The sequence below is a fragment of the Chelonus insularis genome, unplaced genomic scaffold, assembly GCF_013357705.1.
Source record: "Chelonus insularis isolate UGA/USDA-ARS -01 unplaced genomic scaffold, ASM1335770v1 contig_63_pilon, whole genome shotgun sequence".
Lineage (NCBI taxonomy): Eukaryota > Metazoa > Arthropoda > Insecta > Hymenoptera > Braconidae > Chelonus > Chelonus insularis.
In genome coordinates this window covers 171,169-196,286 of record NW_023276680.1, presented here as the reverse complement: position 1 = coordinate 196,286, position 25,118 = coordinate 171,169, and the positions used below count along the sequence as shown (strand labels likewise).

Genomic DNA, 25,118 nt, shown 5'->3' with positions numbered 1-25,118 from the left:
TTATCATTAACCATAGAAAAAATTTCGGTTAGTAATTTTTTTTGTTACTCAAAAAATAAAATTTTTATACAATGGAGGAAAACTAATATGTTGAAGTCGAATAACTATCGTTATAAAAGAGAAAGAATAGAAAATATAAATAGCAATTGACGTAAATAGAGTCGATAAATTTTCTCTTAGCATTTATATCTATATAGAAATTTCTGTATGGAATTCGTGTCAATTGAATTTCCACGAATGAACAATTAACAGTTCCAAATGATTTTTGTATATTTGAATGCGTGAAAAAAACGAGAAATATTCAGTGTTCTGGTTTTAGGTGACACATTCGAGCTTTTCAAATATGCAGATAACTCTCGTGGGGACGTGGACGTTGCTGAATGTCACAAGTTAGCCAGATTACAAAGCCAGTAACGAACGAATGCAGTTGCTGTGTTCAACCTTTGAATCTAGTCTCGATAGTTCTCTGATTCTGTTTCTACTGCTTTCTCTTTTCCTCTGCCTATCATCAATAGGTACTATCGATTTACAGAACGTCATTCTCAATGCTGCTTCCGCATTATCGGTCCAATGAATTCATGCTCCAAACCGACAGGTTACTAGTGTCATATTCGATGCCAGTGCTCAAGTAAAGCATAAATTTATTTTGCTTTTCAAATTTTTTAATGAATTATTCAGTTTACAATCGATGGGAAAATTAACGCTTTTTTAATATGAAGAAGAAATGTTCATTATTTCATTATAATCAATTTTCAAATTTAATTCATAAATTTAATTTTACTTTTTGGAGTTGAAGTTCCATTAAAAATTTGCATTTTTTTCAATATTTTTTAAAATAATTCATATTTCTAATCAGGATTTTCCACAATAAACAAGAACTAATGATGTAAACTTTTTAAAAACTCAAAAATAGTTCATAAAACAATGTTTGATATTTTATACTGTTTTTATTTAAAAAAACAAAAAAAAATAATTAAAAAATGTAAGTGACGAGAGTAATCTAATTTGAATATTAAATATTATGAATCACTATTAGATGAAACATCTTAAATAAGCAGACAAAGAATGCTATTCATTCTACTTTTTACATTATACTTTTTAAATTTAGTTTATGACTCGAACTTACCACTTTCACCATTGTAGTTAATATTTCTGCCATCCTCGCGACGCCACATTACGTAGGGTTCCGGATATCCGGTTGCTTTGCATACCAGCGTTACATTTGATGCTTCTCTTACAACCATGTCTGTACTCGTTTCCTTTGCAATTATTTTAGGTGGTACTGAGCATAAAAAATTAATTTGTAAGGTAAAATTGAAAACAGAAAGTTGAAAAAAATGTACTAGCACTATTTAATTAATAGTTTAGTTATGAAATCTTACCATGATTGTTACCTCGAAATCATCTAATTATTTAAATCAAAAATTGTTTAATTTTTTTAATTAAAAGAATGATAATCTTTATATACATACGGAAAAAATGTTTTTCTATGGTTAATTAAAAATTTTTTTCAAAATAAATCAATTGAAAAAACTTTCCGAGTCAGAATTCTTCTTTAATTTTGGTGGTGAACCCTTTGAAAGTTAGAAGAATCAGCATAAAAAAATTTTTTTTTCCTATAAAAAATAATATAAAATATTTGTATGTTTTGCCGGTAAACCTCCTTCATAATTTCCAATTAAGCACTGTCAGTGGCATAATATCCTGAACGAATTCAGGGGTTTCAGCAAGAAAAAAAATTTAAGGGGTTTAACTTAATAAAATATTTAGGAGATTCAGTGGGATATTTAAATTCAGGGGGTCAAGCAGGACATAGTAAACATTTAGTGGTGTTTCCGAACGGTCACCCGTTCATGAAACGTTGCTTGACGTCTTACGATCATGTGGGTATCTCTTTATGCACTGCGCTGTGTTGAACGTAAAATTTTTTTTGAACATATTTAAATGTTCAATATTTAATATTATAAAAAAAATTCTATGATTAATAACTCAATTTTATAGTTAAAAATATACAAAAACAAAATTCATCAGAAAGTTAATAGTATATTACGCTACATGGGCAGGAATTTCAACTTCCTGCCCATGTAGTGTATACTATTTTTCTTCATATCTCGGTCGAAAGTCCGTCTAATAGCTATAAATAAAAAACCACGTTTTAGCGGACAGCCCATAACACGGCCATATTTCACTTTTGCGCCTTATTCCAGCGCGTCTTTCGGACATTCCCGAAGCTTCGGTTTTTTTTCTTTCTTTCACAGACTTATTTTTTAAAATTAAATAAAAAAATAAAAGTATTTAAAATTGAATAGAATATATGTTTTTAATGCCTGCCCCGACATTTGTCTGCCCGAGGGAAGCGAGTGCTACTGGTCAGGGGGGAGGGGGCAGACATTAAAAACATATAAAAATCATAATAATATTTTAATTTAATTATACTAAAAAAGAAAATTTTATTTTTATAATTATTTGTTTATTTCAAAGATCACATTTCACATTACATTAAAGAATTACTTTATTTTTAATTAAACGCTATTTTATTGCATATTTTTTTTTTTATTGTCTTTACAATTAATACAAGAATAATAGAAATTATTTATGATATTTCCATGAAATACGCAATTCATATACATATTACATGGATCTTTGTTGAATCTTGAATTTGTTGATAAACATTCTGAAATTTGTTCATTTGCATGAGTTGGACATCACTATTTAACTAATATATTTATTATAAATTATAAGACGACTCACATATAAAAGTGACAGAACTAAAGAATGCCTACGTTCAGACAGCATAGCTTAACAGCTGTTTTAGAGGGCGCGCGTGTGTAACCTTACCGGTGCACAAATCTTACGCTTTCGTCTTTGAAATCGGTGCGGGAGGGACGGACTTTCGATTGAGGTATGGAGAAAAATTAATTATTCATAGTTGATATTTTTTTTCCTATTAAACATTGATAGCAATGATTAGCTACTGTTTAAAATAGTTTATAACTGCAATCTTTACTCAAAAGTAAATACAATAATGTATCATTATAAATAATTTAATATCATCAAAAACATTTTCTTGTCATTTCTAACTATTAGAGATTATTTTAAATCATAAGATAAAGAAGGTAGAATTATGGTCCAGTCTATAATATTAATGGTCCATACGTTTACTATTTGAGCCCGATGCATCTTTCATCAGCTTATCCACAAACAATTAAAAAATAACTTGTCGGTAATTATTAATAAACAAAAACTTCGAAAAGTGACAATTGATGATAATTAAACAGAGTAAATATAATTGAAGAAAAATAAAAAGTGACCCATAATTCTACCTTCTTCTTTATAATTTTTGGTCGTCAAATGTTGATAAAATCAATTTCAAATAAATACAAAACAATATGTTATCATGAAAATAATATTCAATAATTATTGATAACGATAAATTGATTGTTATGATATTTAATTACTTCTAACAGCATAATATTGTTTTTAATAAAATTATTTTATTACTGTCAAATGAAGATTGTTGTTATAAACTATTTTTGATACTAATTAATTGTTTTTAATAATATTCCCTGTAAAAAGTAATATTAATTTTCTATTACTATTTAATAACTATTATTGATCCTTTTTAGGTCTATTATTTTTCTGGTAATTATTTAGTTTAGGTTGCACACGCCCGATTTCCTTGAAATTTTAGTATGTCATACAGTTTTTTATAAATCTTACTTTAATTAAACATGATTTTTTTCAGTCTATATACATATAAATCTAATCAGAGTGTCATTTGGGGACATTTCTTAAGTACAAGGTATTATTTGAGGACATTTGTATAGTTTAGGGACAATCCCCCAAAAAAATCATGTATCCAACGTATTATTTGAGCCACTGATCTATATACAAGGTATTATTTGAGGACACGAGGTTGCCACGTTGTAATGAATTTATTTTTTGAAAAAAAAGGTGAAAATGAGGGCAAAAGTACACTGTAATTGCATACGCTGTACTTGCAGGATTATTTTTTTTTAGCGATTTATTAAATTTACTTAAATTTAAGACCGTAAGAAGGACGACGGAGTTCTCGTCGGACCATGATGAGTATGGGTGCATCTAGGAGAATAGTAATTAAAAGTATTGCGATAGCTTATGTGGTAAAAAACACCTAATGCGCAAACCTTGGAGGATCCAGGTTCGAGTCCTGGTCGCAAGAAAAAATTACTTTTTTCCGAAAAGCGTGCCTTCAGTCGCACGGGAATTTTGGAAATCGAGAGGGTGATACCAGTCCAAATAATACAATAGATTAATTTATATATATATATATATATATATATGTATATATATATGTTAGATACGTAAAACATTCCTTCACATAGTTTTTTAGGTTCGAAAATTGTAAAATGTACACCATCTTGAATAATTGGTATTTCGCAAATATTTGATGTTGGAGATGTTTGAGAGTGGGGGGATTGTTAAAAATCTAATCACAATTTTCAACACCTCCCTCCCCGTCAATAATTTATTCACTGGTATAGACAGTCATCAGTTTCTATCAGATACATTGGGGACATTTCTTTCATGAATGCTTTAATTATAGGTGAATATGAATAAAGTCCTTTTCACATTTCTGATAAAGCAAATTGTAAAAACACACAATAACAGAAAAATGTAAATAAAGAAATCGATATATTATGTAAATTCTTATGCAATGATGTCACTATTGATTTATACATGTTAAATTAATCAATATAATTTTCTCTACAACATACTAAAATTTCAAGGAAATCGAGCGTATACACGGAGAAAAAATTCCAATAGAAAATATTGAAAACTCTAAGGAAATTACCGTGCGGCACGGTGAACTGGACGCAAGATGTCACTCTTTGCCAGCAATAAATTTTATTAACATTATTTACAAATTTTCTTTTATATTTCAGCTGTAATTTTATAATAATAATAATAGTAATATTAAAAAAATAATGGTAAAGTATGACCGCTTTTACGACGCACGTGTATAAACGTGGGCACGCATGCGTTGAACCTTTCTCATCTCAAAGCTGTATGATGATTTTAAAAAATTTTTTCAAGTTTTCTGTAATATATCTATCAATTTTATAGATATTGTAAATTAAACAATTGAATCCGATTCGCCAATCAATTTCAAGAAAAAAGTCTCGACTCATGGAACTCTCTGCCGATTATTAATCATTTCATTTTAATTGTAAAATATGGGCCTTCAATCGCCTGTGTGCTTGGAGTGAGAGAGAAATTGAAATTTTACCGTGCTGAACAATAAAAATTATTAGCTAAACTACAATTTTTCTAGTGAAACTTATAATTTTTCATTTAAATCTTTATAAAAATCACTAAACTGACAAAATGCGTCCAGTTTTTAGTGTTGGACTATAATTTTTATTTTGCATTTTTCTCCGTGTACAGCTTTGACTAAATAATCACTACTTTTCTTTTTATTCTTCAATTAATATTTAATAATGAAATTCAATTTCTATTAATTATAATATATTGTTGAATTAATTTATTCGCTTATTTTTTATTAATAAGTTTATAATTATCATAGAGACTGCATAGATATTCTGTATAAAGATAAAATTTTTCTTTTTCAAATAACCTATGTCAGCAGGTTCAGCGACAAAATAATTTTTGTCAAGAAGTTCTCTAGTAACAATGTAGATTTTTAGAGCATTCAGCAGCAAGATTAGAGTAAAATTCTGACTCGAATTCAAACTTTTATAATTATCATTATCTAAATACCAGTATTCTGTATTTAATGTTATTTTTTAAACAGACTTTATTCAAACTTGTATAACACGTACTAATAAACTCAAACTTGCATTTTTTTTACAGCAACACAAAATATTTTGCACTTCAAATAAGCTCATATCATTAAAAGTTTACAAATAGATAAAGTAAACAAGTACGTATGTCGAGATGTATGACTTCCTCAACAGTAGAGGACGACTTTTTACCTAAAATAGAAGACTTTTCACAGTGATATAATTTTTTTTTTAAAACCATCTTTTTTAGCTAGATTGATATTTAATTCGTTGAATAAATAACTTTTTCCCGAAGTCAATTATAAACACCCGAGAAAATGATATCAGTTAATTAACTTACTGAAGAAAATTAACAGAAATCTTTACAATTATGAAACGAAACAGCACTATGAAATGAATATCAAAATATGATAGACATTAGATTATGTTCAAATATGAATTATTTAAGACATGTATAAGTCGATGACGTATAAAAGTATTTAATCGTATACTATTATCATGATCCGTATTAGATAAGTTTGCTGATGAAAGCTCGAGTTGTTTTGAGATAAATATTACTACCATGTAAGATATAATGAAGAGACTACAATAATATTCTTCTAAATAAACCCGAAAATAGAAATGCGGAAATGAAATTATTATTTGGTTTGTTAAATATAAAGATCCAATTATAAAAACGAATATTAAACACAGAAAACCAAAAAAGAATATTAAAACAGATATGAAAATTATCCAAATAAATATAGATATTATATCGAAAAGAAATGTATGGTATTGTGAACAATTTGTTCATTTTTAATAGATTTTCAAATAGATAATTAAGAAATTAAGCTACTAAAAAAATGATGAAAGAACTATAAATAGTTTGAATAATATTTCAAAACTTTTTAATTTATTTTTCAATACGAGAACTATTAGTAAGAAACTAAACTTTTTATCCAAGAAAAAATTGTTTCACACTTGTGAAGAAATTTTTTGTAACAGAAAAAAACTTTGTGTATAAAACGCGTCCATTAATCTACATTAAAAGGGAAATTTAGCTTTTCTTTTTCTAACAAATGAAAAAATTATTTCTTTCTGCAACTAGGTGGTATTAAATGAAACATGATGAACTATTAAGAAGACAAAGAAAAAATTAATTCAGATGGCTTTTAAATTCCTATTTTTTACTTTTTACTTTAAAAAAAATAAATGAAATCCATGGCATAAGTTTTAGTTTAAAAGTCTAAGGATGTCTATACTAAGCAACAACTTTTGCAGCACAGAACAAAAAGAAAATAGTTGTTATTTGTCTATTGATAAAAAATTATGTATGACAAAGAGATCATTTCATTTCTTTTAAAAAATGATAAAGAGAGTAATTTTTCAAGGATTAAAGAATATCATCTAACAGATGAATAGATTTTAGACAAAAATATGAAAATCTAAAGAATACAAATAAAAATAATATCTAAGATTAAATGACGAAGCAATAACTATTGAAAAAATGAAAAACGTCTACTAAAATTGGAATCTAGTTCCAGCTCACATGATTTTTTTTTATTATAACAAGTCTTATTGATGAACTTCGGTATACAAAAATAGAGGAAAGAACTTTATATAGCGATGCTGTTATATTTTCTTCAAAAATAACACAACTGCATAAAAGAAAATAAATTGAACAGAGGAGTTGTTACAATAACATGATGATTTGAATATTTTAAAAAAGAATTTTCTTCCTTTTTCATTCTACACTCAGTTCTTGAGTTCTCGAAGCAATCTATGATTGATTACAATGATGAATGAGGCTTTGAGAGCTGGAGTGGCGTAACCCTCATTTTTAATGTGGTTTTTATTTGAAGAACAATTTTATAAACATAACTATGTTTAATATAAAAATAATTCAATTATATTTTGTACTACTCAAGCATAAAAGTATTATGTTAATATAAAAATAAGAAGTTAAAACTTTTCATAATCCTACAAGTTTTAATTTATTTCAATATATTCGAAACCATTAAAAAATCTTGATTAGAGCACTTTCATGTGTAAACAAGATATAGCAACTAACCCTTTCATCTACAGATTCTATATGAATCATAACTTGAGAGGTATGACTATAGTAAAATACCCTAGTGTTTTATAATTATGTATAGTAATTGTGGATTCTCCCTTCCACTATTCTACCAGTTTGATAACTCCCTGACTCTCCCCTGTTCGGAAAGGGAATGATAGACCTCCAGACACTGTTTTAATTACAATAACAATAATTAAACTTACTATATATGAAAATAGGAATAACGATTGGATTTTTAAGCTTAATTGATGTGTCTGTATTTATTATTTTCTATTAAACTGAATGCATAATTAGAAATCAAATGAATTAAGAACTTATATAGGTCATTTTTGATATGGTATTATCATCTGGTCATGCTCATCGACTAGACCAGCAGTGGTTCCATATTAATGGAGCAAAGAATACAACACATTTTATATTATTTTGTAAAATACAAGAAAATTTTATTCTGTATCATTATATAATTTTATATATAAAATAATTTTTAACATCCTAACATGGAAAATTTTTTTAACTTACCTACTACTTGGAGATAACCTTGCATACTTCTCATTGGGTCAGTGTTGATTTGACACATGTACCATCCTCGATCAGTTTCTTGCACATTTTTTATGTGAAGATACCACGAGCGGTGGTCATTGTATGACAATGAAATCCGGGGGTTTTGAGTGATTACATTGTCGTGAATTGAAAGAATTGTTTGAGTATCTACGCGAACCCATGCCACCTGCAAAAATCATAAAAGTATTGTATGAAGAATAAAATATTTTACTGTAAATTTTTGAAACCTTTTATTTTTTCATCATACATAAATATCATTATTAATTTACCTGATAACGTTTAAGGTTATCAACGACACACGCTAATAATGCATCCCTACCAACACTGACTGTCACGTTTGATATTGCTTCTGCGAATATTGGCATAGAATCATCTGCATCTGTAACAGAAATTTTGAATTGTTGAATTTATTTCAAAAATTATTCTTCTCTCTACTGGTCAATTCAATTAATTGGTATCGAATTCATACTATTTCAGAGGTTTGTAATTTATAGGTTGAGTATGAATGCAAACATAGAAATTCAATTTAAAAAATAAAGAGAAAAATAAAGGAACGTCTATTCAGTGACCTGGATATTTTTCATTAATAAAATGTAAAATTATCTATTTTATTTATATAAAAGTAATTTTTTTAATATTATTATTTTTCATGAATTCAGTACAAGAGATAAATTTCCTTATTTTTAAAAAATCTATTTGTGATGAGATTCTATTTTTTGTATTAATATATTTCAACGTATTAAAAAGCTATTAAATATAGTAATATTTATTTATCTTTTTCGTTATATTCCTCTATTATATTGAGTTTTTATTTGTATTTTTAGTGCTCAAAATACCAGATATTTTTAGAAATACATTTATTGAAATTTCCAGAGTAATTACAAAAATTGAAAATCATTTCAATTGACAAAATGTTTTTATAAGTCTATGTTTATCCTATATTAATATACACCGATATTACCAAAATTTATATACTTCTGTGGATTAGTTATCAATGAATACTCCGATGTAACAGATTACAACATAATCTTCATTATGCAGCGTATCGATTATGCAAAAGACATCTAATATCAACAAAAAAATTTGCATATGATTTCAACTGAATAAGTCGATTAAGGATATTACAATGGATGACGAGAAAATAAATTTATTTTATCAATATTTTAATTGAAAAAAATCACTTTGATCACATAAACTGTTGTGTCAACTTTTTCTTAATGAAATAATACTACAAACCTCACCAATGAAATGAGTTTATCCATAAAATTGATGATTGCTAAATAATAAACGATAGACTTAATATATTGATAATAAAAATGTGTTGTTATTATAATTAAAAGACAAATTTTGATTACCATTACTCGTAAATTGAAGGCTATTTCCATGGCCTAATTTTAGAAAGAGTATAATGTCATTTAATAACAAGTGACAGGAATAGATAACTGTATTCATTTATAATTACAGATTAGTGAAGAAGATATGAGTAATTTATTAAATAATAATAATTGTGCATTGAAACAAATCATAATTTAAAATTATAAAAATAAAATATGAACAATTAATTTCATAATTCATTTGACTAAAGATTAGCTTAAAATTTTTACAAACTCAAGGTTAAATATTTATATGAAAATGCAATTGAAATTTCAAAAAAATTTGTGCGTTGATCTGAAGATTAACTTATTTAAAGTTCAAATTTGAATTGTCGTTTAATACAATGGTCAAATAATGAGTCAAAATTGAAAGAGTTTTTTTCTCTACATCTGTCATCTAAATTTTATTTTTTATAGCAATGTGAGCCATTAACTATGGATCATCTGACCATTATTCAGGTTTTATCGAAAATTGATATTTGTTACTTTAAATTCTTCTTTGTAGATTTAACAATCATCAAGACTGATATAAATTTTGATCTCTGATTTTTCAATCTTCTGTGGTAACCACATATCGCTTTCCTAATATCAAAAGAAATTATTTTTTAAATTTGAACACCTGTAATATCTGATTCGATCAATGAATTAACAAGAAAAAATATTATACAAAATTTATTTAAAACAACATTAACTATATGCTGGTCGTTAATCTATGAGATTCATAGTGCACTAAAAAGCACGTCCGGAGTGCATATAGTATTATTATTGAGCATTAACCTTGGTATGCTATAGATATAAGTCTCTAATGGCTATAAATCCTGTTATAACGTGGTGCAAAGAGATTAACTGTGATCAGTAGTGACATAAAATGCATCTATTCTTCGTTTTATCATTCCATCATTATTATTACACATTTTTGAGAATACCTCTCTTAGACAAAATGTTTTGTATAAACTTATGAGCAAATAAAGTAAAATAAGTCGTTAGAAAATAAAGAATAATGTTAAACGGAAAAGGAAAACTTAATAAATCAAAAGAAGATAGAAGTAAAGTCTGAAGTATAATTTACCCTTATTTACTCTTCTCAAAGACAGATTCTACGAGAACGTAATTAAAGACCAGATTTTCTGAAGCGCAGAATCTTTATTCAGTTCTTTGTATTTTCGTTCACGGTCTATCTTTTACGTGAAATTTTCTATATCTTTTATTTTTTTTCAATCTGAATGGTGCTGAAAAATCATTGAAACCTATGCTAAATGTATTTTTGTATCTTCTATTTTCAATTAAAATGTTCTACGTCTGTTAATAAAAATAATACAATTGCATAAGCACTTTTTTGTCTGCTCTCAACCAAGATGTTTACAGATTCTCTAAAGATTTTAGATTTAATTAAATTTTTTTGTAAACTGTTTGCTTTGTAATTGTTATCTGATAAGTATCTACGAAATTGAAAAATAAATAGAAACAAGTAATTAACAAAGAACAACCATAAAATAAACATTTTTTCATACATCTTCACTTTTCATGATTTATATCTTCAAGTAATTGAATTAATGTAAAAGAAATTTCAATAATATTGTTTTAATGACATTTAAAATAATTCCATCGACTGTAAAAATGTAAAAGAAAAACTTTCGGAAACTCTTCACTTAAATTTCATTTGAAAGTTCTAACCTTTTTTTCATCGTTTTTAGTATGAAAATGTTTTTATTTTCATTTCTGTAAGTAAGACAACTTGACGCAAATGCCAACTTTTAACGTCTCGTTACTCGGATGAAAGTATGAAAAAGCTAGAAGCCCACGTCTCTTTGAATCATTTTATTTCGTTTCCCACGCGCATTCATTCATATTCATGCTATTACTTTGCCACTTCGTCTCCGCATCGTATAATTTGCGGTCATCATGTTAGATCATGTTATAATATTTTGTAAATAATGATTTTTTTATTATTTATCTCTTACAAATAATTTACCGATTTTTATATCACAATAGTTTGCTACAAAATCAATTTAACTATATTGACTATAAACACAATTTGTTTTTTTATAAAATTACTTTACTAGTACTCAGAATATTGTATATTAAATATTCAATAAGTTACATTTAATACTATAATTTTTTCTCAAGCCATTCAATGTCTGTAGGAAATACTATATGTAGTATTTCCGGCATAAATAAATAAAAGAATTTGTCTAAATGATTAATCTCATAAAATTACTAAAGATAGTAATCGATATAAATAACCATAAAGCTTTGCTTGATAATAAAAAGCATTTAATTGATGAGAGTCCATGATAAAATACGTGCAAGTTGTGACAATAACATAATGGGTAAATAATTCATCTGCATAAAGTAATTACTAAAAATGATAAATGAGTTCTGACTTTTAGAGATTAAGTTGAAATAAAAGTATTTGCTGAGAATATTTACTTGTTGATTTGTCCTCTAATTAACGATTTACTTACGTAATTAATGATATTTATTTTTTTGATCCGTTACTGGGGAAATGAATTAAATTCTGGGGAAATAAATTACGTAAAGAGATAATTATTTTATAAAATTAACGAGGAAAATTTTTTTTTTTCCAATCAATTGAAAAATTGATTTTATCATGATTCCATTAACTCTAATTTAAAGTTTATTAGTTTCATACGTTAAGAGAAAAATTTGTTGATTACTAATTGGTACAAAGTGAAATTGATATTACAGTACATCAAATGGATATCTATTGACACATAGGGATAAGATTACTGGGCGTCTGACCGATGCAGCTGAATGGATTTTTATTTTTTGTTAATGCATAATAGAATAGATCGGCTTACATAGCTTTTTGATTATTAATCAGCTCACGTAAACATATCCGTAATTACAATCATTCATTTAGGAAAAAAAATTGTTTCAGATATAGCCGACTAGAAATTAGTTCAAGTATTCCAGAGTATGATCAGATCCTAATAAAATTAAAAATATAATACGGTATTTTTTCAGTCTATGGGTAAATAAAATCAAGAGCTATCAAATAAGTAATTTTGTAATAATTCAAAACAATCGTATACATGTTTAATCAAGACTAATATTTTATATAAATATTTTTCCTTCATCTTAATGATGAATTATTTTTTAAATAACAATATTTTATGATGTTATTCTGACTTCTATTTTCATAACTTATTTAATAAATCGACAGCCAAGTGGGTATTCAATGCATTCTAACGCATAAATATATAACATATTATAGTTTCCATTGTAATTTCAATTAAAATTGCAATAAAATTATAATTGAGAAAGCAATTTTCCAAAAAAGGAATATTTTAATCAATTAGATACTATAAAGAAAGATAGAATATATGAAATTAAAGAAACAATACTTTTGTTAACAATCCTTCATCGCTAATTCAAATATTCCTCAATAATTACCGATATAACATTGTACTTCATGTTATTACATAGTATTTAATTGTTAACAATATTCTATTCTTATTCTAAGAAAAACGTTATGCACAACACTTAATCTTGAATCGTTGATAGCAATATTTATTTATAATCAGCAAGATAGGATGATAATTAAAACTCGTATGCTATAAAAAAACTTTATTAAATTGTCATCAACTATGTGAATTTGTTATAATCGATATCTGACTATTAAACAAGAGATTTCACTAGTATCTTCAGCCATCTCATATTCTTGGCAATCTTTTCTAACGAAATTCTTTACTTTGCTTCATTATTGTTGAAGTATTTCAAAATTGCTTAGTAAAATTTGCTTTAACTAAGTACAAATTAGATTACAAAAAGATATATTATACTTTTACAGTAATAAATAAGAAATTATTGTGAAAATTTACTATTTTAGATTGTAATTATTTGGATGTTATAGTTTTTATCAAGTACATATTGAAAATTATTCTTTGCATTAAAATAATTACTTAAAAACTATAATATTAGATAAGACGATTACCCGAGTAAAAATGATCAGTATTTGGGCGCGCCTAAAGGAGACCCAATTCAAGCCCAAATGATTTTTGAGGCTCTCAACGCGCCCGATTGAAGTCCTAAATCAAGCCTAAAACTATTTTGCAGGCCTAAAAAACGCCCAATTGAAGCCCAAAAATATTTTAAAAAATTAGAAAAGAAAAAAAAATTGTCATAAAAACTTATCATCGAATTAACTTTCGTGCTACAAATTTACATTTGTAATATTTTTATTGTCATCATTGTCAAATATAATCTTAGAAAATGGGCCTGGACAATATTTTTAGGCTCAAATTGGGCGTGTTGTGGGCCTCGAAAATATTTTTGGACTTCAATTGGGCTCCTTCAAAATTTAGGCCTGTAATGGGCTTGTTTTGAGCGCTGAAAATTTCTCGAAGTCAAGATTGGGCTTCAATCGGGTCTGTATTGGGCTTATTTAATTTTGAGCGTGTTTTCGGCCTATTTATTTTTACTCGAGTAGAGTTAAACAAAATAGAACCTAAATCAGAACAATTAAAGGAAAACACAAAACTGTTAAAGTTGTTTGCACATTTACTTTTATAACATGAAGCAATCACGCATACAAAATTTTTCATTTTTATTGGAAATATATCGTGTCTCATGCAAACATTTTTTTATAATTCCGAGGAAAGTCAATAAAAATGGCGAATATATTTAAGGATTCAACTTATACATTAAATTATTTCAGAAAATTCAATCGGACTGTTGAATTGCTGAACGTTGACATCACTGATAATCACATAAAGTGCAAGCAAAAGAATCTAAGAACGTGTGTTGGAAGCATGATAAAGGAGGATTTATTACCTTTTGATTTTAAAGCCGAAGACGGAACATTGTTAGAGGATGAAATCGGGTCGAGAGTGAGATGCAATTTGTTGTAATTGAAGAGAAATTTCCATAAAATATTCAGAGTTAAAAATAAACAAATATTGAACAGCGAAGATAATATAGATAAACTTTTCTCCCTATCTTTTTCGCTATCATTAATATGTATAATTTTGCATAAAGACAGACTTTATTCCAATTGGTAAGTCAGTGGAAAAATCGATTTTCTTCCGACGGAAATAGACCGTGAGAATCTACGAGCGTGTAAACGGAGAGGGTGCGGTATAGAATCATTCTTATGCTCATGCTTGCTGGTGTGAGAGAACAAAAGAGATGAGAAGAAGATCCAACGAGAGGGTGGTACAACCATGAGGCCGTGAAACAGTTCATTTTATGAATTCTCCACTAGAGATGCGGTCATTAGTGAGACACAGATTCCGTTTCCATTCATTTTTCCGTTTCCCTGCCTTTTTTTCATTGTTATTATTATTTTTTTTCTTTTTATTTGCTTCACAGAGTATTCATTTGAAACTTATATTTGTCATACATCTTGATACCTGAATGCCATTTAACCGAATGATTTAGCAATTTTTTATGACACTTCTTTTATAAAAAAAAATTAATTAGAAAAACTTACAATTTCTGGAGTCGTCAGCGCCTGAGTCGAGAGATAGCAGGTGATGACTCGGTATTTCCCCAAGGATATCTAGATTTCTCGTACGCCTTCCTGCAATGGAAAAAAATCATTATTACGATTAACTGAAAAACTGCACATTTAGACGAGAAATTCATACATTTTTATTTTTTTCAATCTATTAGGGAAGATAATTCCACTTGGAATTTAATCCTAAATGTTATTTCACGAATTTCCGACATTTTTCCAAAGAATAAAAGATGAACTTGGACTTATGCTAAAGATCCAATATCTCGTCTGGACCAAAGGGAAGTTAAAAGTGACTCGATTACAAAGAACATGGAAATCCTGCGTGACTCATAGTGAGTACAAGCGGAGAAAGAATGATGCGCGTCGCACAAATTAACATGTGACTAGGGCAATAAATAGTCAGACTGTTTTTACTATTCCTGTATTCTATATTTTAACTCTACATTTAGCTTTCTTTAAAGTCTAAACTCGTTCCTTTTTTCATTTTACAGATGCATTCATAATTTTTATAATTATTAAAATTACTACTTAACAAATGATTTTCCATAAAAGCAAGAAAAGCTTAAAAATAAATATTGGATTGTATTTTCATTATTACTAGGATATTTAACCTGTTGTCATTTTCTAGTCTTATTTTTTCTTTCACGATCGATTGTTACTCAGTTCTATGATAGACCGGTGCTCTTGATGAAAATCGTGGTTTTTTGTTTCATAAGATCTACGCGTGTTCTGTTGTCGTGTCACTTCTTACAACAGTTTCGTTCCGTTTCATTGTCTTCTTTCTCTGGTTGAACTTTACGTTTTTATTGTTCTTTAATGTTTTTTCTTTCTTTTTATGTCTTAGACTTGACTATACTGTGACCACCCTGTGAGCTTAGTCTCGTTCAACAATGTCGTTGCAGAGCGACAGCACTGCGATTAATGGAAGAATCGCGAGCTGACTCGCAATTTAATCTCTGAAATCAAGTCAAAAAGTAATGGAACTTGTTGGTATTTGTGTAATATTTGTATATATATATACATTATTTCTTTCAAATATATAGAGTAAATGAACGAAACCATTGAGAATAAAACGATCGATTTTAGTTTAAAAAATTCTCGTGTCCACTGACAATAGTTGTGATATTTTTTGAGGGTTTATGAACCACGCGTGACTCACATCAATTTATCTTTGCTTCTACGATCACGATGACAACGATAACTGAAGGCATAGAGGAAAGAGATGACGATATAGACAAGAAGACAACGCTACTCTGAATCGTGTAGCAGATGTCTTTAGGCCATTTATCAGAAGTTGTCGAAGGTTTTTACAATCTAAAAGGCTTTTTCCAAAAATCATAAAAAGCATCACCAATGTTCATAAAAATATTGATAATCAACAAATTATATATTTTTTTGGTAGGTGCTTGCTTAATAAAAGGATTCCAAATTGATGAAAAACCGAAAATTATTTGTAAAATAAACAACCAAATTGGTAATAAAACCTAAGAGATAGGGGAGAAAAATAAAAGTAAGTTGAGAAATAAGTGTAAGGATAAGAATGAAAAAGTTTAGAAAGAGTGAATGGTGAAAATGATAATTAATTTGATAATCAACTTGTAATCAATAGTTACGTTAATAACTAATGATTTTTGTGTTTCGAATAATTAATTTTATTAAAAAAACATGTTATATAATATTTTTTTAGACTCAACTAGTTTTGAAATTCTCATAATGTTGGAATTAATTTCACACTTTTATATGTGTACTTAATAACCCTTTGAAAGAATAATCAATTTTTAATCAGCAATATGACTGTCATTAAATGTTTTATTATTTTATATTATAGGTTGAAATGTACAACTTGTTCAAAATAACTGTACAAAGTACATCGTTAAAGAAGAACCACTTAAAAAATATAATTAAGAATAGAAAAAGTTTGAAAGTAGCATTTGTTAAATTTTACTAAAATTGATTACAACATTTCTCAACGTTTATGATTTTTCAGAATGCATAGACCCAGCGATATTGTTGAATTGTTGAGACTGCAAATAACAAAATATTTTGTCAGGCTAATGATTATTTAAATATAAAGATCAGTCAACAGATGCATTATAATAGTATTTACTTGGCTGGAGTTAATGATAGGAACCCAACCAGACACGAATACTCCAGAGAGCTAAGAAACCACGAAGCAGCTATTGCGAAGCTCACAGTGTGCAACGTCTAATATGGCTTTATACACCCCAAGGGGTATTTTGATGAAGTTCAACTTGTTCTGGCTGGAAAATCTTTATCTTGTTTTATTCTTTTTTCTTCTATTCTTCTTTTCCAGCCACTTAAAGACTTTTTAACTCGTTCGAAGTACAGTTCATAAAAAAATTATTTGTATGATTAAAAGTAAAAATTGCATTCCTTTTTTTTCACTATTCTGCAATAATGCATTATTATAAACAGTATAGTGTTTTTATAATAAATATACGTACTTTAAAATGTTTGAAAACTATTGGAAATAAAATGAATTGAAATAAATAAAAGTAAGACAAGAAAAATGATCTAAAAGAAGAGGCAAAGGAAAATAAAAAAATTTTTACTGCTACACTGAAGTAGCCCGTAAAATCCCGGACTCGTTTTCCATTTATTCTCCAATACTTAGTGCACTAAAAAACGTAAGAAGTACAGAAAAAGATGATAAAGAAGGAAAAGAGTAGAAGAAAAGCAAGGAAAATCGAGTTTAATTAATAACTTTACGGTTGTAGAGTCAAGCGTTGGTGAGAAGAAATAACCGAGTAGTATCGTGAGTGGGGAAATGAAAGAAACTTATGAGAGCATAAATTTAATTTTACTTTTAGCTAAGTTCATTAAAAATAAGAAGAAAAAATTGATTCTTGATTAAAAATGAAAATATTGTTAATTTAAGCAATCTAGAAATGAATTATGTTGCTCAAGTTTTCATCACACAATTAAATATTCATATTTTATAAGTACTTTAGTAGAACGTGGCTATTTTATATCAACTATTCAAACTTTAAATCAAAAATAAACACTGGACGAAATTTAATTCCGAAATTGCTTCGAATAGTTGAACAGTTACTTCAAAAGACAAAATGAGGTTTAATAAACCGTATGTGAACGTAATGTAGTTAGGAAAATACACCACATTATATTACCGGGTAATATACAAATTTTCACAGCTTTATTCAAAGTTTTAGCTTCAATTAGTAATCGAGAAATTTCAATTTTCAATAAAAATTCTTTTTTATTTTGATTTCAAGTTTTTTAATAGTCATTGTTCGTTTCAATACTAATAGAAAATGTTGATTAACAGGAAATAATGTTAAAATATCTTTATTAATACTATAATTATTAATTCTATAAATTGAATTAATTATGAAGTCATGAGTAACAGCGATAGGGTATTTGGTTTTTTTTATGACAAATAAATTTTGTCATTATAATAATTTTGTCAGAATATTTTTTTCAATTACTGTATTATAAAAATTCAATTGTATTTTTCTATTATTCTGAGTCAACAATAACTTGAAATCATTATTTTATCAGACGAATATATTTTGATTGTTTAAAAGCTTATTACATATTGTTACAGATATTCGATTTTTCCAAAAATGAAATCAGACAATTCATTTTATCTCTTAAATCCGTTATACTTTATGTTTCATATCTAAATTTGTGTTGACAGAAGCTGTAAAAAAATAATTACATTTATTTATTGAAACATATTTCGGATAAATTGCAAAAAATTGAAAAGAATGGTTTGTAAATATTTACGTAACATTTTATAGTTGGCTCTCTCGAAAAGAAAAAAAAATAAACAATTTAGTTCACTAGCGTAAACTAAATGAAATACCTGAACTCTACAGAGTAAAGAAACACACATGAAGATAAGTCGCAAACTTCAAGCGAATAGAAAGTTCTATTGGCGAAAGAAGGTAAGTACAAGAAAACAACAGATGTACTATTTACTTTCTTTGACGATTTGTCTTCTAATCCATTTATTTTTTCTGTTTCTAGACTCAACAGTCCAGGTGCATTTTCGGCAAACGTTTTAGCCTAGCGTGAGTTTGGAATGAAAATTTAAGTATAAGTAGATACAGAAAAAGGTTGGTACAAGTTTTTAAATTAAACGTAGATCTGTTTAGTAGTAGACACTATAGAGTTTTAAATTATTGTTAAAAAATGTAGGATCAACAAATGAAAATGAGAAAAGTATGAAAAAATAAGTATGAAAACAAAAGTATATTGAGGTTTAGTAAAAAAGTAAATCCACTAGGTATGCATTTGCTTGGCATTCAAATAATCTTTTTTAAGAAAATAAGAAAAGACTCAGGTCACTCCCGCAAACTCCAGATTCGCATTTTATCTTTTTTTTCTTCTAAGTTCCTGCACACCTGCGAAATTATATTAGAACCTTTTCCGCAAGAAAATATCCTCGAGCAATCACAATTTGTAGAAAAAATCCAATCAGACTTTAGTCATTCGTTTTTTCTTGAGAAAATATTTTTCCAGCTTAAAAGTTGTTCAATCACAAGTCAAAGAAATAAATAACATTTTTTTACAAATATTTCGAATCATGTTACAATGAAAGAACCTATTTTTAAGCAAACTACATAACTTTATTTACCAATTAAATATCATTTGTTTTATGAAATTAAATTTTTATTTTCTTTTGCATTACTTTTACTTAAGCCTTTTTTCACTGTTTCATTAATAAATCCCGAAAGATTTTAATTAAAAAAAAGGATTTCTTATATGTTTAAAGAAATAATTTTAAACTTTTGTAAATAGAGAAAAAAAATTAATTTATAAAGAAATAAAGCAGATTTACATTTGATTCAATTGCAAAGACGTCTCGAACGACTATCTATGCAATATTCGCAGGACGCAATTGGACCCAAGAGAATTTCGATATATGCATCTATGGAAGCGGGACCAACGAATGACATTTACATTTATATTAACAAGGTGAATATGATATTTAACAGTATAGTGCCAGCTCTATCGAAAAGTAACGATCATTCTAAGTAAATTTTTTTATTTAAAATCAAAACAAGTCAAAATATTGGTAATTTTAGTTGCTCTGTTTATTTATTTGATAACGCAAAAAAATGGACAAAATTTTTCGTACGTTTTATTTGATTAACTTGTGGATTTGTAAAACTCAATAAACGTATTTCTCTTTACATATGAAACGAATAAAAAAACTCGTTCTAGGGTTGTTAGAATCAATTTTCGATAGTGGCTTAAATTGGTATATTCACAATAGTCTAAAAGTTAAGCATCATCTCTAAAAGTATTCCCTGGTGAACTTTCAGTATATTCCAGGGCTATCATGCAAAATTTTTTGAATGAACGGTCGGAAAGAGAAATTCGGTGAATCAAAACGGCAGGCTAACACATAAATTGTTGATATTGATCAATAAGGAAAAAGAGAAAGACCATAGAATAGAGAATTATTCAAGTATTTAATCCGTAATAAAATAAAAAATGAATACAAATTCTAAAACACTTTATTCACCATTCAATTTACTTTATTAAATTGTGCAAATCGTTACGTTTGAAACATAAAACGATTCAATTGCCTATTCATTGAAAATTGTTTCTGTTTGAATTTTTAAAAAAAAAAATATATAAAATAATATTTTTCTTCAAATTGTATACATCTTTGTGCATACACTCTTTTTCATTTTTGCTTAGTTTAATTTATTGAAATTTTCACAAATTTATCATAAAAAGGTCTCGTTATGTCAAGTAGACTTCGGTACAACATAAAAGAACCTGTTATAACGAACCGTCAAAGGAAAGTTTAAGTGTGTAACCAAATTCCACTCACGTATACTCAGAGCTACGGGCAGCGTCCTCGTCACTACGATACCCCGCAATTTATCCAGAATGACATCCCTATTAAGACGGGATTCGAAGTCGATCCTCTTGGAGTTTTCGAACATGATAGGTCCTCGTTTCCTTCTTTCCCTTGCCTTTAGTAGTCTCGAGTCTCTCCGTCCTTATGGACACTCCTAAGTTTCTTAAAGCTCTTGTCTTCCTCCCATACTACTGTCTAACTTCTCTTTGTCCTACCAGTCGGACTCCCAGCTAACGACTTCTCAACTTCTTAAACGACGCTCTATTGAAAACCTTACAGTCAATTGCCTGTTAACTCATTGCTAATAAGAAAAAACAGGAAAGAACTCTGACATCATGATATAAATTCATTATTTAATCATTTTCAATTTTTTTGAAGAAAATTTTCTTTTGAATCGATTCAATTGTTTCATCAATCAATAATCAATTGTTTCAAAATTCAACTACTTATCAATAGTTGATAAAATTTATCCCAACAACTTATTAGATTAATTTTTTAAATAATAAAAAATTAATATTGTTATATAATTATGTAAAATGTTTTTTAATTTCTTTATTCATTGAATTCGGCCTGGAGCCTTACTTTTAAATAATTACCATGAATTTTTTTAACGATTGACTTTAACAAATTATTATGATTATGCATTTGAATATTTAGAGCCTGGTATTAATGATAATTAATAAAAAAACATTACTCATGATTGTTTTATCAAAATAAACGATTTTCCAAAAATGAAATTCGGTCGAAATGGTTGTATTCTTTTTGAATTCAATAATATATAGAACTGAATTCATAAAATGAATGTGATCATCACTAACACTTCTTTATAAATATGAGTTGTTATTCTGTTACTACGTTACGTTAAATGGTATGTTCTTTAGAAATGAAAATCATTTGAAACTTGCCTCTGATGTAAGAGTATTACGATGTATTTTAAGTGCGTATCATTTAAATAAGTTGAATGGAATAATGTAAATTTTAATTATATCAACATATATACTGTTGCACTTTCTGTCCGTAAGAAAACATAATTCTGCTTATTCTACTGTATTTGCTTGAATGAATTCAGTTGTAAGAGAGAAGGTTCGTTCTACTCAAAGGAACATGTGAAATCGCTTAGAGACCTAAATAGAACTTTGCAGATTCCATTGGTTCGGATTAGTCTGTCTTCATGCCCTCAAGAATACGGTATATGACTATTGGAGTAAATGCCTCATTAACGTCAGCAAGCTTTAAGCTTGTGTTTAACTTGAAGCATATAAGCATAACTTACGATAATTGGACAAGTTTCATACATGAGTTATATATGAGTCGAATACTTACTATGATATTTACACTTTCAAATTTTATTAGTATTCTTCAAAATAGTCACTCTCTAGACTCATAAGTTATTGTGTAAACTGAAATACAATTTTCAACTTATTTTTATTGTTTTTCAACTTGAATTTTCAACTGAATTATTTTATAAGTATTGATTGATTCTATTATATTTACTTTAAGACTACTTTATCTAAGACAACTATAATAATTATAAATCAATTAGTAATGTTCCAATTGGAGGTTTACTTATAAACAAGTCAACAATTCAAAGAATAGATTAAATAATTTTATATTATTTTTTCAGCAAATTTAATAACAATTATTTTTAATTTTGATAATTATTATACTACTTAAATATAATTTTTCCTGATACTATTAACTCGATTTGAAAAATTTGATTCTTTTGAAATATATAGTTTAAGTAAAAGTATAATTTTAATAAATTTTAAAATGAATTTTTTCACAAAGGAATCTCGATCGTGAGTTAAAAAAAATCTATATGCAAAAAATGTTTTATAGCAAAAATTAAGCGCTATCTTTTTGAAGTGTAATCTACTAGGAAATGCATTTATAATGAGTTTGCGTATATAACTGAATTTCTTGAAAATGTTAAAAGAAACCGTTGACATAGGATAAAGCTTTGAGATGAGTAGAAGCTTGTCGACCCCTCCATTGGGAAATGGTGGACAATGGTGAGAACAGTACTGTGGTCGATGCTTGCATTGGAGAAACTGTTAAAAGTGGTAGTGAGACAAATCCATGTTGACGAGTCGTATTGTGATACTGGTTGAGGGAGTTGTACCGAGAGCAGAATAGCATATGGAAACTCGAGACGCCAGGGATATGTGAAATCACTCACCCAGAAAACGCAACACTGCTGGAAGATTGCACTATCGCCCACCCACTTGTTTTCTCCCTTCTATCTTCCGATTTTCTTTGCAAATCAACACTTTTTTACATGCTATATCCTATAAATTAGTTCTTTTATCGTGTAGTCCCTTCGTATCTTTTCGTGGAAGTAGTCTGAAAACAAAATCTACTGCTCAACTGCTTAAAATATTCCTTATTAATATCAACAACGCATTTTACGATGAATGTCATACGTTCAAAAATTCATTTTTTAATAAATATTAAACATAAATCTAAATTTATGTCTGTCTTTACTTAAGAAATTGCTGCCATTTTAAAATGGTTTTACGAAAAATCAATAACTTTAATACACTTAGAGATGGAATCATTTTTATCAAAAAATTTTGATCAATAAAAATGTTTTATGATGAATTTTTAATAAAATTGAGAGTTTTGTTTACAATTTAAAATGAATTGGATCAAACATAATAAATTACTGTACTTTGCTAATGAATAAATGTTTAATGATTTTACTAATTTATATACAAGTTTACTATATATAGAGCAATAATATTCTTTTAACTTGACACATTCAATACCACTGGAAAACTTTCAATCAACTTTTTTATGGTTTGAAGATTAATACGATAATAAATAAAAGAATAATAAAAAAATTCCCATATAATAGATTTCAGTATTTTCTTATGTTAACTATGATATTTAGTTATTTTTAAAAAAAGTTATTTAATAATCAACAAATTATTTTATGACCAATTAAAATAAAGTAAATTCAATTTTTTAGCTAATTAAGTGCTGTTCATCAATTAAGTAGGAAACCAAGTGATTAATTAAGTAGTTTAATTTTCCTGCTTGTAGAAGATATCATCAGCTATTCAAATTCTCCAGAACATGTCCAAGAACAACAACAAAATGTATGAAACATCTCAAAAGCCAGTGGCAGTTTGAGTCGTCTTGCCTGAGGATATAACCAAGTTTTGAGAAGATTTGAAACCACGAACGTCGGTACTGAGGAACGTTGGTCTCCTGTAGCCTAGAGTCTTGGAGATGAGAGAGGACCTGGTTTCGCAAAAGTTTCTTGATCACCAACACGATCTTAACCAAGAGTAGTTGACTATCTTCCCTTCTATCGCCCTTTCTCTTACTCTGGTTCACTCTTGCTCATTCCACATCCGCGGTAGTTACCCACAAATCAATGGTGTCCAAAGTTTAACCTTGCTCACACCGCGTTACGCGCTAGCGTGTAATTAACCTATAGCCTCTTACTATACACTTCCTTCATTTTATAATGGTTTACAGTGTCTATATATATATATTTATTGAAATAACTAAGATTGTATTAACTATTAAACCATGACAAATTACTTTACAGTACATTTAGCAAGCTCTAGAAACATTTGTATTAATTTATTCTCTCATTAAAACCATACTCTAGTACCTTCACTTAATTACTAAACTTGGAGATTCAATAACTTGAGAACTTATCAATTGAATTACATTAATAATTAGTCTAAATAGAATGCAGTATTGTGTACCTTATTTCAAATATCTCTTGGTGAAGAGTTGTAAAGACTGTAAATTGTTGAAGGTATAGTCATCCATGTTTTTGTTAGAAATAAATAGTCATACCTTTCAATATATTGGTTTGTAAGCTAATGATGGTTGTTCAAACAGAATAATCAAAATTATTATAATAGCAATTGTTTTTACTGTTACTTGGCATTCTAGCGAGATAATAAATGGCAAAAGAATCGTTTCATAATTTCTATCAGATCCGATAATAATTACTATTTAATTGAAATCAAGGTGTATAATT

At 27.7% G+C, this 25,118-nt stretch overlaps 1 protein-coding gene across 3 annotated transcripts in view; it reads right to left on the bottom strand.

Annotated features, from left to right (window-relative positions):
• The window catches only part of LOC118070516 (neurotrimin-like), a 118,338-nt gene that overhangs the window by 28,768 nt on the left and 64,452 nt on the right, over positions 1 to 25,118 (bottom strand). For all 3 annotated transcript variants that reach the window (XM_035089150.1, XM_035089149.1, XM_035089151.1), the window contains exons 2-5: positions 15,229 to 15,318; positions 8,670 to 8,779; positions 8,359 to 8,566; positions 1,127 to 1,282 (exon numbers count right to left, since the gene is read on the bottom strand). In XM_035089150.1, the coding sequence (XP_034945041.1) occupies positions 1,127 to 1,282; positions 8,359 to 8,566; positions 8,670 to 8,779; positions 15,229 to 15,318 (564 nt within the window). The remainder of the gene's footprint in view (positions 1 to 1,126; positions 1,283 to 8,358; positions 8,567 to 8,669; positions 8,780 to 15,228; positions 15,319 to 25,118) is intronic.